General features: G+C 43.5%; 1 protein-coding gene across 9 annotated transcripts in view; it reads right to left on the reverse strand.

Moving 5' to 3' along the window:
* Window positions 1–3,538: 3,538 nt before the first annotated feature.
* The window catches only part of adgrb1a (adhesion G protein-coupled receptor B1a), a 299,558-nt gene continuing 286,474 nt past the window's right edge, over window positions 3,539–16,622 (reverse strand). For 7 of the 9 annotated variants that reach the window (XM_080194594.1, XM_080194593.1, XM_080194592.1 and 4 more), the window contains 2 exons: window positions 5,607–5,660; window positions 3,539–4,450 (listed from right to left, as the gene is read on the reverse strand). In XM_080194594.1, the coding sequence (XP_080050720.1) occupies window positions 4,256–4,450; window positions 5,607–5,660 (249 nt within the window). In that variant the 3' untranslated portion in view covers window positions 3,539–4,255. The remainder of the gene's footprint in view (window positions 4,451–5,606; window positions 5,661–16,622) is intronic. The other 2 variants (XM_080194597.1, XM_080194590.1) reach the window with 1 other exon arrangement.

Below are 16,622 nucleotides of genomic sequence, written 5' to 3' on the forward strand. Positions count from 1 at the left end.
ACTGTTGGGGTTAGATTCTGGGGAACTCCATGAGGGAGGAAATCCCCTTATCAGTTGGTGGGTGCCCCTTGCGCTTATGTGTGTGGGGGGTGGGGGGGGGGGGGGGGGGGGGGCGTGTGTATCGTTCCTGTGTCTGTGGTCGGGACATACCCCTTGTGCTTGGGGGAATGGGAGTGCAGGGGGGTTTGCAGTTGGGGGATTCCCCTGCATCTGTAGTCGGGGAGATTCCCCTTGCATTTGTTGGGGGAGGGGTTTCCCTGTGTCTGTGGTTGGGGGGTTCCCCTTGCATTTGTTGGGGGAGGGGGGTAGTTCCCTAGGCATGTGGCTGGGGGGCGGGGGTCCCCTTGTGCTTGTGTTTGGGGGTGGGGGGAGTTCCTTGTGGTTCTGAGGGGTTCCCATTGTGTTTATGGGGGGGGCGGGGAGTGGAGTTCCCTGTTTCCCTGTTATGATTGAGACATTCTCGTTCTGTTTGTGGAGGTGGGGGAGGAGTTCCCTGTGTCTGTGGTTGGGGGGATTCCCCTTGCATTTGTGGGGGAAGGGGTGGGGATTTCTTTGTGGTTGGGGGGAGTTCCCCTGATATTCGTGGGGGAGGGATTTCTCTGTGTTTGTGATTGGCACGTTCCCCCTGCATTTGAGGTGGGGGTAGTTTCTTATGTCAGTGGTTGGAGAGTGATCCCCTTGCATTCATTGGGGGGGGGGTGGGGGGCATAGTTCTTTGTGTCAATAGTTGGGGGACTTCCCCTTGTATTTGTGACAGAGGGGTAGTTCCCTGTGTCTGTGTTTAGGGGGGGGTGGGGGGGGGGCATTGTGCCTGTAGCTAGGGGTAGTTTCTTGCGTCTGTGGTTGGGGCGATTACCCTTATTTTTGTGGGAGGGGGTGTCTGTGGTTGTGGGGGGTGGTGGTGGTGGTTGAGTGAGGTGGGGGGGGGGGTGGGTTATCTCCAGGTGTGTGCAGCAGGTGGGTGGGGGGAGAGGTTCCTGTAGTGCTTATCAGAGATCTGACTTGGGGGAGTGGAGGAGCGAGTGGGTGGAGGGTGCCCAGATCTTGGGATTCTTCTGGCTAGCGGATTTTTCCAGTTCCTCCCTGCCAGTGTGACAATGTGAGCCGGCCTCCAGATTTTCTCTGGACAGAGTGTTGGATTATCTGGTGAAAAAACCTAACTGTGCAGTCAGCAAGCTATACACCTGTTTCCTCATCTCAGCTAGCACTGTGCGCAGGGAATGGGAAATTCCGCCCATTGTCCGTCAGGCTGCGAATAGAATCAGAGAGGCGAATGCTATGGCCCTCTCAGTCTGGAAAATCGGGAATTAAAAATCTAATGAAGCCATTGTCGATTGTTGTAAAAACCCCTCTGGGTTATTAATGTTCTTCAGGGAAGGAAATCTACCATTCCCTACCTGGCCTACATGTGACTCCAGGCCCAGAGCAATGTGGTTAACTCTTAATTGCCCTCTGAAATGGCCCTAGCAAGCCACTCAGTTCAAGGGTAACAAGGTTTGAGAAACAAATGGTTTCCTTGCCAACAATACTCATATCCTATGGATGAAGGAAATACATAAAGAAAATAGGGTCTGTCCTAGTTCTTTTGAAGTGTAATTTAAGTTGTCCGAGGCCCCCCATTCTTCCTGCATATCCCTCAAATATGAATATTAATTAAGGGCAGGATTGTATTCCTCAATGTTGCCTGAAGAGATCTGTGAACAAATGCGGTGCAGGTTCATGCATGCATATCTGACATATCCCTGGATTTTTTTTCCTCTCTCCTTCAAATATTTCTCAAATTCCCCACTGAAGGTTCCTATCGAATTTGTATTTATCTCTCCTAACTACTCGTTGCGGGAAGCAAAATTTTCCTCACATTGGTGGGGATTTTGGCAGGTGGGAACAGCTGGGGAGTGGGGTGGGCTGGGGGGAGAGGGGGCATTGAGCATGAGACCTGGAATGGCTTTTAAGCAGGAGTTCCCTGCTCGATTGACGTGCCACTGCACCACCCCCACCCCCCCACCCCACCACCACCCCGCCAAACATGCAATGATGGGAACCCCATTAAATTATATTTAAATATGGAAATAATTGTCAAAAGAAATCACAGGAAAAAGACATATTGCCAGTACATATTCGACCAGTAATATTTTTATAAAGTCTAGTATTTTAAGATGTCACTGTAGACAGCGGTAGTGTTTTTCATCGAGTTGGGAGAAGCTTAATGAGCAAATAGATCTTTTGAGACCGTAAGGTACTATGAGCGGAATCTTTGGCTGGCCCCAGCAGCAGGAAGCTAAGCGGCTGGGGGGATTAATTTGGCGTGAGGCCAAGAATCAGATCCCCGAAGGCCGGAGGAACTTTAGCAAAGATGTTGTCAGGGCTTAAAACACAAGTCGAGCTTTCCAATGGACAATGCTGGGAAGTCCTTCCCCATGCAGGAGCATTTCATGCATGCTCATTGGAAGGCCAGCTTGGAGGAATGAGGTCCCCCCTCCAAGTTACTCCCCCACTCCAACCCCCCCACCACGAGAAATTAGAATGTTCGCCGTCACAAATGAAAATGTGGTGTGTACCTGACGAGGTAAACTTCTGCCATGGTTAATGGTGAGTTGTCGCCGCAGTGAGCTCCCTGGGAAACATCTATGAAGGCCAGCCAATGCTTGAGACCAGGTTGTGTGGAACGTAAGTTATTTGCAGGGTGACCAAGGAATTCATGAAAGGTTATTGGGGGTAGGAGGGTGGGAAGGGTGGAGGCAAAGGTGGAAGGGACAGTGAAGTCTACCGGGGTGCGGGGGCCCTTCATATATGGTGGCCTTCAACCCCATGAGGTGATAGAACCCATAAACATAGAAATCCTACAGTGCAGAAGGAGGCCATTTGGCCCATCGAGTCTGCACCGACAACAATCCCACCCATGCCCTATTCCTGCAATCCCATATATTTACCTGTTTAATTCCTCTAACATATGCAGCCTGGGATACTAAGGGGTAATTTATCATAGCCAATGCACCTAACCCGCACATCTTTGGATTGTGGGAGGAAACTGGAGCACCTGGAGGAAACCTGCGCTGACACGGGGAGAACATGCAAACTCCACACACACAGTGACCCAAGCCAAGAATTGAACCCAGATACCTGGAGCTGTGAAGCAGCAATGCTAACCACTATGCCACAGTGCCATCCAGTAGGGTCAGCAACTTTCTGCCTGTACCCAGTGTGGGAACTGGTGAGCTCCTTGCAGATGCATATTTAATAAGCTGACCAGTTTACCACGGCATCCGTCCCACCCCACCCCCCCCACCAACCTCCCTCCCAGCAGAAATCACTCCCACTTCTGTGTCAGTCACCAGATTCTTAAAATGCAATATTCTAGCCCAGTCTGTTTTATTAAAAATCAATTCTGCAACAGCCTTAGATGTCAGAACCATTAAAAATAATGGCAGGTTTAGGGCCCATCGAGCTTTTTAGCTAATCTCACCATCTGATTTCTTTCGCGCCGTTACGACGAGCTTTAAGGAAAGGCACAGCTAATAGTTTACACTTTTATTAGAAAGGAGACATTCATTTTGTGCTCTGAAAACTGTACATAAAACTGACAAACACAGATATAGGAAACCAGAACCAGTTTAACCAACCATAAAAGTAGAATCTCCGAGGGTCAACGATTATTAAACACATGGCATAACATTAGCTTAACTCTGTCATTGTACATAACACTGTTAAAGTTTGTTAACTTAACAGGAAGTTAAACACAGTATAGAAAGATGTTTAAGCTAAAAGTCAATAGGTGTAATAATTACATATTATACAGCAGGGCAGCCAAGGCCTTGTGCTTTCAATTTATATACCTAAAACCTTGACAGGTACATCACAGTTTTTTTTTAAGTATGTTCATTGTATTTACCAGTTGAAATTTCATCTTTCTTAATATAGTACACAATATGACAAGAAAATGCCATTAAATTTTGATGCAAAAAATGCTTGCATATCAAGCAATCAACACTAAACTGAAGTTACTTGTTTTTTTTTATATATTTATATATATATTTATATATATATATATTTGCCCATTACTGTCTTTGATAAGAGTTTCTGGACTACGGTTACTGTGTTCGCTAACGTGTTTTCCCACCGCAGTGGGACAACACGACGCTGACTGCATCACAAGGTTTAAAACGCTATCTCTCTGAGAACAAGATTTCTTTACTGTAATAAGGTTTCAAAAGAAACCAATCTGTTTTAAAATTAAAAAAAAAAGTCACTCCTCAGGTCAGACTTCAGTCTGGAGATCGATGATGTCCTGTCCGCCGAGGGGTATTGTTGCGCCCGTTTTCTCCCATTCCACCGTCCTCATTTCTAAGGGGGACTGATGGGTGGGCTCCAGTTCCTTTTTAAGCCATGTGGGCGGAGACTGGATCTTGCGGATCCCTTCCCAAGGCCTCTTGATTGGAGTCTGCTTCTCCTGCTGTTGGGGCAATGGGCAGCTTATTAGTTACAGTTTAGTCCAAGGGTACCCAAGTTCAGCATCCTAATCAAACCCACTCCCTGCTCATTGTGAACGCATAACACCAATGCAAACTAGGACTCAGATAATTCCGGAAGACCGATCAGCATCTGAAGGAGAAAGATTATTCTTTTAGCTGAGACGCTGCATTAGAACCAAGTGTTTATCCTGCCATTTCAAGCTGTTTTTACATTATGTCTCCCTTTCTGAAATGTGCACACAGATAACATCAATTGAAATAAAATTGTTTCTTTGTAGCGGTGACTAAGTAACTCTTCACCGTTGAGAGTTGGGGCACGAAATTCGCTGAATTGGACAGAAGTTCTTTTATGGATGTAAAAAAATTGCAGAGACTTGGGCATAATGTATTCACAAACAACCATAGAATTTGTTGTGTTTTGGTACAAAAATGGCACTGTATTGCAGGGTTATTCAGAGAAGCTGTGCCAGGGTCTTCTGAAGTTAGATTAAGAAACACGGATGGAACACTGAAAGAAAAATCGGTGAATCAATCATAAATTTTGCAGGAAGCTTCCTTTTTTAAATACTGTTGGCAGCTAAGATTTCAGGACAGTTACCCTGCATCTAATTCATTCTGTGATCTTTAATGGTTCCTTTGCATCGTCTCATGCTATCCGTGGAAAGCAGTTAGTCAGTGCAAAATAAAGCGAGCGGTAAGTTCAGGGTATTTTCAATGACTTTCACTATATTACCTTTCCGGATCAGGAAGTGACTTCATGAAGCTTTCTGTTGGTAGATTAAGTAAATAGGCCGCAACAGCTTCTGTGCAATGGGCAAAAACAGGGAAGCAAAGCTGGCAAGCACAAAGCTTAAGTGGTTACGCGAGCCAAGTGTAGACCGCAAAGGGAGTCCCATAAGCAAACATAAGTGAAGGTTAGCTGTCTGTCACGACCCCTGTCAGATGGATCTTTCCATACAAGCTGTTCTCGCCGCATTAGCCTTTGACACACAGAGTTTATTGCTGTGAAGTCATTGAGTTCCAGGACTCCCATTGAGAACTCTCTGCAGTAACCAGGCCATTCCACTGAGTACTATGCCAAAGGCAACCTGCATACAGTGAACTGTTAAGAATTCAGTTAGAAAGCACCGTACTTACACTGAGATTGGTTTTATCACTTCCTGCTGATGAAACACTCCATCGTTTCACTGCCTATTAATAAAGAAAACAATTCTAAAAACTAAAAGTGCAGTGCAGTATTGACAGGCAATAGTACTACAGTGATAACAATCAACACCTAAACTACAATAGTCTTGTCATAAGAGGAATATCAATAGATATCGAACACAGGCCAAACTATGTTGTGTGGGGGTTGGGGAGGGAGGAAAGGACCAGCAATGACAATAATCTATGGCAATTTCTACAATAATTCTTCAAATTCCGCATATTTGATTTGATCTGAATTTCGTACTGACGTTCTTATGCTGATCCTGGAAACTGACAAGACTCAAGTGGCCAGTGGACGCTGGTTTTTACACCTGAGGGCTGGGCTGCGAGTAGGAAATTCTTGGTGGCAATGTCCTTTCAAATACACTAATTAAAATATCATTAAAATCTTTCAGCGTAGTATATTTTGATGGTGCAAGAATTGTGGACAGAAATATTGTAATACATTAACTCCAATACTATACCACGCTTTTCCTGTTGCCTTTCTCTTTTCCAATGGTTAATTTTCAATCATGTCACAAATGTATGAGGCAAAATGTCAATCACGTGATTGAAAGAGATATTTTTACAGCAGGGTGAATTTTGAATTGTTTCTGTAAACAGGGAGTCTTGTTTTACCACTGCGTGCCAAAAAACCATCACTGCAAGGATTGTTATACCATGATGTCGCAATGATAGAAGTACAGGTTTGGACACTGTAGCACAAATGTCCAATTCCTTCAGAAAAGGATAACTGCCCTTTTAACATATTATAATTCACTGCCATATCCTGATGCAGCTAAGATCTACCAATAGCCTGAGCCAAAATTCAAATTCACCCAAGCTCAAAGAGATTTGATCAAATCAAACCATTCCAAGCTTTTGACAGTAAAGTCTGTGTACTTGTAGTTTATTACTAAAAACAAAAAAATCTGTAACACACTTTTTTGGCCCCTAAACCATAAGCAAAAAAAAAAATCCAGTGTTCGGATTCTGATAATGTAAAGCTCCATGGTACAAATACTCTTTTGCAAATTTCCACATGGGTGGAAGGATGTCACAGTGGTTAGCACTGCTGCCTCACAGCATCAGGGACCCGGTTTAATTACCAGCTTGGGTCACTGTCAGTGTGGAGTCTGCATATTTTTCCTGTATCTGCATGGGTTTTCTCCGGGTGCTCAGATTTCCTCCTTCAATCTGAAAGACGTGCTGGTTATTTGTTGCGCTAAATTCTCCCTCACTGTATCCGAACAAGCGTCGGAGTGTGGCGACTGGGGAATTTTCACAGTAACTTCATTGCAGTGTTGATGTAAGCCTACTTGTGACACGAATAAATAAACTTTAAAAATGTGTAAGTTTTGTTTGTATAGACTGAGAAATGTCGAATAAGATACAGAATTTGTGCAGAGCTTATCGGGAACAAATTATAAAATCTCAGGAAGCAAATGAGGGCAAGTTAACAAGAGATAGAAAATATCTCAAATTTGGATTTTAACTCAGATTCCCTGCACAGGCTCAATGGGCTGAATGGCCACCTTTTGTGCTGTGTGCTTCTGAAAAGCTATAGAATGGCCAGAAGTAACAGGGTATTGGAAACAGTGTGTAAGGTCAGATATGATTAGGAGCAGAAGTAGGCCATTGGACCTTCAATACTGGTCCACCATTCAATAAGATCACGGTGATCTGTGTATGTTTTAAATTCCACATTCCCTTCCAACACCAATAACCTTTGATTCCTTTGTCTAACAAGAACCGATCTATCTCTGCCTGAAAAATATTCAATGACCCCGCCTCCACTGCCTTCTGAGACAGAGGACAGGATTTTCCAGCCATGCCTGCCACAAAACTGGAAAATCCCAGCTGAGGTGAATGGAGCATTTCATGGCTCTCCCCCCCACTCTGCCAGCTTCGATTCCCATTGCAGGTGGGACAGGAAAATTCCCCCAGAGAGTTCCAAATTTGCACAAATCTCAGAGAAAATATTTTTCCTCAGCTCTGTTCTAAAAGGGTGACCACTATTTTTAACCTGTGCCCCCTAATTCTGGACTCACCCATTAATAAATTGGAGTCTCAATTTCTCCAAACATTCTTCTTAGAAATAGAAATTTCATAGAATCCCTATAGTGCAAAAGGAGGCCATTCTGCCCATTGGATCTGCACCGATCACAGTCCCACGTGTAGCCCCACATATTTACTCTGCCAATCCCCTGACACTAGGGTCAATTTAGCATAGCCTAATCCGCACATCTTTGGACTGTGGGAGGAAACTGCAACACCTGGAGGAAATCCACACAGATACAGGGAGAATATGCAAACTTCACACAGTGACCCAAGGCTGGAATTGAACCCGGGTCCCTGGCGCTGCCAGGCAACATTGCTAACCACTGTGTCACCATGCCACCTTATTGAATTTCCTTCAATTCCTCATTCTCCCTAGTCCCTTGGTTCCTGGTAATCAGAAAAAAATAATGCTTTATGCATACATTCTGCATTCTGCCAGCCAGCCAATCCTCAATCCGTGCTATTATGCTACCTTGGACACCATGAGCATTTAATTTTTTAATAAACGTTTATCAAATACCTCCTGGAAATTCAAGTACAGTACGCCTACAGGTTCCCTTTTATCCACAACACAAGGTATACCTTCAAAGAACGCCAATAAATTGGTTAAACATGATTGCTTATTCACCAAACCAGACTGACTCATCCTGATTACCTTGAGTTCTTTTAGGTGCCCAACAATGACCTCCCAAATAATTGATTCTAAAACCTTTCCCAAGACAGGCTACTGGCGTATGTTTTCTGTGTTCCAACTCCCTCTCTTGAATTTTTGCTATTTGACATTTGCTACTTTCCAGTCTGATGGAACTTTTCCAGAATCTAGCAAAATGAACACCGGCGTCTATTACCTCATTAGCCACCAGACCTAGGGTGAAGTCCATTAGGACCCAGAGACTTATCAGCCTGCAGCTCCATGTCTTTTCTCAGCATTGCTTCCCTAGAGACTGTAATTTCATGTTCCTCCCAGCCACCTCCAGCTGTTACTAGACATTTCCTTATTATCTACTCCTAACTCCTCATCATCATTTTCTCCCCAACATGATTCACTTACACTTTTCCTTTTTAAATACCTGTAGAAACTTTGCTGTTTATTGTTTACATTTCTAGCCAACTTCCTCTCATACTCTAATTTACTTCCACTGGGTAACCTTTTTGTCATTCTCTGCCATTCTTCATAATCTGACCAATTACCTTACCTGCAACTCATCTTTGTGCAGTTAAGATTTTTTTCCCTTAAATCTGATGTTTTCTTAACTTTTTTGGTAAACCATGTTTGGGTCCTCCCCTTAGGATTTTTCTTTATAAAGGGAATATATTTATTCTGAGAATTCTGAAATACTCCCTCAAATGTCTGCTAATGTTTATGAATTAATCCATCCCGTAGCCTAGAATCCCAGTTCCTTTCAGTTAACTCAGCTTTCATGCCCACAGAGTTGCCCTATTATGTTTAAATACTAGTCTTACACGTTTCTCTTAGCATAATTCAATAGGAAGGCCGGAGTAACTGGAGACAGTTAGGAAAATAAACAGGGAAAGACATAAACAGATAAAAAAAGCCTCAAAATATTAGTATAGGTCCTGAATATTTAAAGAAAAACATGTTAATTGTTTGCCTATTTGTATCGGCAGTTACTAATAAAACAAACACAATAGAGTGGAGAAGGTGCTTCTAAAAAGTGCCAATAGTCCACTTTCATTTGCAACTTCCTAAATTTTAAGCTGCAGTTTCCATACTACAACATAGCACATGGCCAAGCAAAACCGAACCAATAGTCGGGGGTAGCATGGTGGCACAGTGGTTAGCACTGCTGCCTCAGTGCCAGGGATCCGGTTCGATTCCCAGCTTGGATCGCTACATGTGTGGAGTGTGTACATTCTCCCCGTGTCTGCGTGGGTTTCCTCCGGGTGCTCCGGTTTCCTCCCACAGTCTGAAAGATGTGCTGGTTAGGTGCATTGACCCGAGCAGGCACCAGATTGTGGCAACCAGGGGAATTTCACAGTGACTTCACTGCAGTGTTAATATAAGCCATACTTGTGACTAATAAATAAACTTCCAACTTTTTAGCCATGACTCAGCAGATTCAAGTTTCAAACAGGCTCCCTGCTGTGATATTTTGATGAATGTTGACTTGATTTTCTGTACGGTGGAGTCAAAACTCTATTGTCTAATATTTGATGCAAGTAACATTGAGAGTGAGACACTGAACGCTGTTTATCCGTGCTGGAGACCAAGGCCTCGGTTTTCATCGCCATGGACACTCAGCATCTTAAACAAAACGGTTGCAGGAACCCCAACCCAGAAGTTCTGCCCTTTTTCTGACTGATCATATTTTCACCTCTATGAGACAGCGGCGGCAATGTGATTCAGGCATATGGGGAAGCCAAACCCAACAGGGTCATCTGGGGAAATGCTGAGTTCAAACAGGCTCCATTTTTACTGGTGCGAGTCTGTTTCCTGTAGCATTTGATCTATGATTTTTAAGCAATTAAAGATTTATAATATCTGTGGAACTGTCAATCTGTTAAATCATTTAAATCCCTGATCTTTAAATTTTGAAGGACAACAACCTGCTGTGACTCTTGGGTTGAAAAAGATCAATGCTTACAATTTCAATAGTAGTTTATTATCATAAACTTGCATAAGCAACCTATCTTTATCACGGTCAGGGTTGGGGGGGACTATAAATTTTCAGTTTGCTTATGGATTATGAATACAAATATTTACTTTTATAAGGGATTAAAGTGGGAGGTGGTGTCTGAGCGGTATTGTCACTCACCTAGCAATCCAGAGGCTCAGGCCAATCCAGTGGGAACCTGGTTCAAATCCCACCACAGCAGATGGTGAGATTTCAAATAAAAATTTGCAACTAAATGTCTAATGATGGCCATGAAACTATTGTCAATTGCCATAAAGACCCATATGGTTCGCTAATGTCTTTCAGAGAAGGAAATCTGCCATCCTGAGCTAATCAGGCTGAGATGTGACTCCAGAGCCACAGCAGTGTGGTTGACTCTTAAGTGTCCTCTGAAATGGAGGGCAGTTAGGGACAGCCAATAAATGCTGGCCCAACCAGTGATATTCACATCCCGTAAATGAGTAAAAAATAAAATCCTGGTGCCAACTCTTGCTGGCATATTCTTTTCAATGCTATGGTTGTACACTTTCACTGGCACAAATGAGGGTGCCTACCTGCACGGCAGAGCTGAGCTGGTGGCAAGATGTTCAATTTGACCAAAGTGTGTAATGCCTAGTTGGTAAGTTATGGTTTGCTGAACATGCCGCACTGTTATTCCATACTTAAATTCACTAGCAACAACCTGGAGATCGGTTCTCCTGGATCTGCAAGGGGTTGGGACTGTCAATTGGTGGCAGAAAGGCCAAAGTTGTGAGCCCGGTTTTATCCTTCTATCAACATCGATCACCTCACTCTGGAAGTTGTTGACAACTTCAAATACTTTGGATCAACAATAACTAGCCACCTCTGCCTTGATGTTGAAATCAGCAGGAGGATTGCCAAAGTCGAAGCTGTCATATCAAAGTTGAGAAGTTGAGTGTGAATGAATGGCAAATGAATTGAAAATACAAAGCTCCGTGTGAAGCAGGCTTGTGTTCTCAGCATCCTCCTTTACAATAGCAAAGCATGGACAATACATGGAAGACAAGAAAAATGTCTTCATTCAAACAGCTTCCACCTCCACTGTCCTCAGATAAATATTAGTCAATTCCTGGCAAGATAGAATTCTGAAATACATCAGTCAGTGGTAACTCCATTGGCTAGGTCTTGTGCACCAAGAGGATGAAGATCGCATCCCCAAAGACATCCTTTATGGTGAGCTTGCTATTGGCACAAGACCAACAGGTTGCCCACATCTGCAATACAAAGATGTTCGCAAGTGAGACATCAAGCTGACTGGGAGTGGAGTTGATACACGGAGAGCTCGTCCCGTTAAGCTCGCCCCGTTAATCGAAGCAGGCAGAAAGGGCTGGAAAAATCAGAGGGCGAAAGAAATGACCAGATGGTGGAACAGTGAGGCCCGCTGGGAAAAAAAAGTTAATTTCAGGCCAACAACATTGATCTGTGCCAGCTGCAGAAGGGGCTGCCACTCACAAAGCTGCCTCTACAGCCACAAGAAATGTTGTTCAATACTGAAGGGAGATGCACCTTGGGTGCAGTCTATAGTTTCCTAAGACAATGGGCAATTTATGATGAGCAGATGTAAATGCTAGGAAGGCATATGTCCCTAGTCATGGGGAAAAGCAACTTAATTGGCACTACGTGACTGAGTGTTCACCAAAGAGTCATTTTACCATCTTAATGAAGCAACTGAAAACAACAAGACTTCTCAGTCTCTGTATACCCTCGGGTATTACACTCACCATCCTTATCTGGGTGGCATGATGGCACAGTGGTTAGCACTGCTGCCTCACAGCTCCAGGGACTCGGGCTTGATTCCTGGCTTGGGTCTGTGCAGAATTTGCACGTTCCTCCTGTATCAGTGTGTTTCCTTCGGGTGCTCCGGTTTCCTCTCAGAATCCGAAAGCAATGCTGGTTAGGTGCATTGGCCATGCTAAGTTCTCCCTCAGTGTATCCGAACAGGCGCCGGAGTGTGGCGGGTAGGGGATTTTCACAGTAACTTCATTGCAAAGTTAATGGAAGCATACTTGTGACGAATAAATAAACTTTACTTCATTTCTACCTGCAGAGTCAGAGCAGTGACAGCGCAGGGGTGAACAATGATGAAGAAGACAACAATGAGGATCCAGGGAGAACAGACCTTAATCCTTATGGACAATGAAGGTGCTGTACTAAGGAGAATGACAACAAGGCAGAAGATCTAAAAGGTCAAGGCCACACACAAGACCAGGAGCCAGGATCTGTATTCCTTTGGCACAATCCCTTTGAACTAACCTTCACAATCATCTCAAAGGCAATAAGGGATGGACAACAAATCCTGGCCTGGCAACAATGATCACATCTCATGAACAAATAAAAACAGACCTGGATTATATTCTTCTTGTGCACAACATGCCAGTTCAAGTGATTTCAGCCAGGAGAAAGTCTGGTAATGTCAATGAGAAGCTGGGCGGTGGGGAGGGGTTGTGGAATTATAAAGCGGGAGGAGAGAAGGCTGGAAGAAATAGCCGCTGTCCACATTCGACATCTAAAAATGTGAAATTCCCGCATTTGCGGTTCATCAGTAATAAGGGGCTAACTTTACAAAATTACATTTTCTCCACTGGAAGCAGTTTTCTAATGTATGAGCACTGTTGTTGAATGTGTTATTGATAAAAGAGTATGTTCATTTTGTAGTCCAACTTGTGAATCAGACACAATCTACATTTGGATAGTGCTCCTCAACAACTGATCGAAAAGCAACAGATTGGAGAGCAAAACTAACACTAAAGGCTAATGGAGTAGGGTGGGAGATTACAAATTGGCAGCACTCGATCAATGATGTAACCAAAAACCCTTTGCAATGATTGTGAATGAATTTGACTATACTTGCACCATTTCCAGTCGAGTTAACAGGGTGGTATTAGGATGTGGAAATTCTCACAGATTTTCTTTCACCTTCAAGGCCAGGGACACTGTGCTTAATTGTATCATGTTAGTTTGGCCTGGTATATGGCAATCACTTTGCATCGGGTGGTTGTAGATTCAAACCCCTCGGTAAGCTGTAAACACTTCATTGAAATGGATAACAAAGGTAAATTTACATAATCTCAGAAGACCATAAGTTAACTGGTGGTGAGTTTTTTTTTACACAGAGGGTGATGGGTGCCTGGACCTCACTGCCGGGGGAAGTAGTCAAAGCAGATACAATAGTGATTTTTAAGGGGTGTCTTGACAAATACATGAATAGGATGGGGATGGAGTGACAAGGTCCCCAGAAGGACAGGGGGTTTTAGTTCAGTCAGGCAGCATGGTCGGTGCAGGCTTGGAAGGCCGTTATAGCACAGTTCTCGTGCTGTACAAAGAACAAAGAACAGCATAGCACAGGAAACAGGCCCTTTGGCCCTCCAAGCCTGTGCCACTCAGTGGTCCAACTAGATCATTCATTTGTATCCCTCCATTTTCAGTCTGCTCATGTGACTATCCAGGTAAGCCTTAAACGATCTCAGTGTGTCCGCCTCCACCACCCTACTTGGCAGCGTAAAGTAGTAATTTTCCTTTGTGATTTAATCTGAGGATCACAACACTTCAGGCAAGCGGCTATTCATGAAGGTGGGGCCTTCATGAATAACCTTAGCCAGAATGGGAATTGAACCCACGCTGTTGGTGTCACACTGCATCACTAACCAGCTTTCTAGCCAATTGAGCTAACTGATTCTTAAACTGATAGTACTGCACCGCTGAAGGTACTGATTTTCATCTAGATGCTAAGTCGAAACTCCATCTTATGAAACCCTGAGGCAAGAATTGTAGTTCAGGAAGCATCTTTAATATTCATGTCATCATTTACCCCACAACCGGCACCAACGTAAAACAGATTAATGGTTAACTTGTCACATCTGCTATTTAAGGGACCTTGATCAATTCAAATTTGTGATGCATTTACTTACTGCTCTATAGTGACGGCCCTTCAAAGATAATTAAATGGTTGAGAAGTGTTTTGGAATGTGCTGTATAAACGTAAGTTCTTTTTATTATAGCGCTGCTACCTCTGCTGAAATCAGATAACTGAGAATGAGGGACTTGCTGATGGGAATGGTTTTCAATCAAACACTTATCTCTTTTTTCTCTCTTTAGACTAAACACAGAGATGTTCTGCAGGAAAGTACTTAAAGAGGCCATCAACTCTGTGAATGAAGAACATTAGTTGTTCATTCTCTACTAATGTTTAATAAGTTTAGAACAACTCAGCTAATATCACCCTCCCCCCCCGCCCAACTCTTTTCCTGTAACACTACGATTATTTACTCTTCATGTGATTATCCAATCTCAATTGAAATATGCCACTGGTTCTGTCTCCAGCATTGTCTTTGGCAATGCATTTAAGATCCAAACTATTTTCTGTGCAAGTAAAGCTCTTCCTTATTTTTCTTTATTCTTTCATGGGATGTGGGCATCGCTGGCAAGTCCAGTAATTGTTGCCCATCCCTAATTGCCATTGAACCAGTTGCAAGGCTGTTTCAGAGGGCAACAAAGAGTCAACACTGCCAGACCTGGTAAGGATGGAAGATTTCCTTCCCTAAAAGACACTGGAGAGGATAATACAACAATCAACGGTAGCTTCCTGATCACATTCTGTGATGAACCTTCAACTCCAAATTTATTAATTGAATTTATATCCCACTGGCTGTGATTGTGTTGTGATTTGAGCACACATCCTCAGGGCATTAGCCTGAGCCTCTGGATTACCATTCCAGTGACATTGTCACTACATTGAAGGTGGCAGGACTGACAGAGAGAGCCGTTAATAAAGCATGGAGTTTTCTAGGCTTTATTAAGAAGGTCACAGAGTACAAAAGCAAGGGGGTTATGCTAAACTTGTTTGGAACATTAATTAGACCTCAACTGGGATACTGTGTACAGTTTTGGGCACAACCCTATTGGAGGGATGTGAATGCATTAGACAGAGTACAGAAGAGGTTTATAAAAAAGTTTCTAGAGGTGAGTAACTTCAGTTATGCAGTGAGGTTGGAAAAGCTGGATTGTTTTCCATAGAAAAGAGAAGGCTAAGACATGATAAGGGGAGGCAGTGGTGTAGTGGTATTGTCACTAGATTAGTAATCCAGTGACACAGGGCATGATCTGGAGATCCAGGTTCAAGTCCTGCCGTGGCAGATGGTAAAATGTGAATTCAATAAAAATTTGAAATTGAAAATAATGAACCTATGAAACCATTGCCAAGTGTGATTCAAAACCCACCTGATTCACAAATGCCCTTTACAGAAAGAAATGATCCGTAACATATTAGCCAACAAAACATTAGATTCTCAAAGACCAGGCATGTGCTTGATAACAATTTTAGTAGCATGAAACTGAAAGCTCCAAAGGGAACGAATGTCTCCATTCTCTTGCACACCCATGACAATAGTATTCTTGTCTCTTTATGTTCTTCCTACCAAAATGAATTACTTCACATTTCTCTGTATTGAGCTTTATCTGCCATCTGTTTGCCCAGTCCACCAATCCGTCTATGTCCTTTTGCCCTTTATCTGGGTCAAAACCCTGGAATTCCCTCCCTCACAGCATTGTGGGTCAACCACAGGACATGAACTGCAGCAATTCAAGAAGGCAGCTCACCACCACCCTCAAGGGCAACTACAGATGGGCAATAAATGCTGACCTCTATGTTGCAATGTCAAAATCAACATCCATGCAACTTCAGGTCGGATTAATGAGCAGGAGCGGTTGATTTGATCACTGGATTGGAAGTGGGGCCAGGGAAAGTTAAAAAGGTGTAAATGGAGATTGCCAGGATATATTCCATAGGAAACTCTTTTTGAATTTGGCAAAGGGTGGAATTTAATGTCCTGGATAAAGTATGTTCGGAGGCCGGGAGCTGTATGATTGGGTAGGAAGATTTGCCACAGTCGCAATTAAACAAGCTCCAGTGGGAAGGGGAGAGGGTGGCTATCCAGCCAGCCCATAGATAAACAAGCTTAAACTTCAACTCAAGGCTATCACCCAGCTGCTTGGATGCAATTAGCAGCAGGCAGGAGCTCATTATCAAGAACTGAGTTGTGTTTTCTTAACTTCTCTCTCAACCTACCTGGCCATCTCCAATGAGTATGTTCCTACGTCTCCACTCACTTGCACGCCCTTGACAATAGTATTCTTGTCTCTTCATGTTCTTCCTTCCGAAATGAATCACTTCACATTTCTCTGTATTGAGCTTTATCTGCCATCTGTTTGCCCAGTCCACCAATCTGTCTACGTCCTTTTGCCCTTTATCTGG

The sequence above is a fragment of the Carcharhinus amblyrhynchos genome, chromosome 8, assembly GCF_965287045.1.
Source record: "Carcharhinus amblyrhynchos chromosome 8, sCarAmb.v2.hapA, whole genome shotgun sequence".
Lineage (NCBI taxonomy): Eukaryota > Metazoa > Chordata > Chondrichthyes > Carcharhiniformes > Carcharhinidae > Carcharhinus > Carcharhinus amblyrhynchos.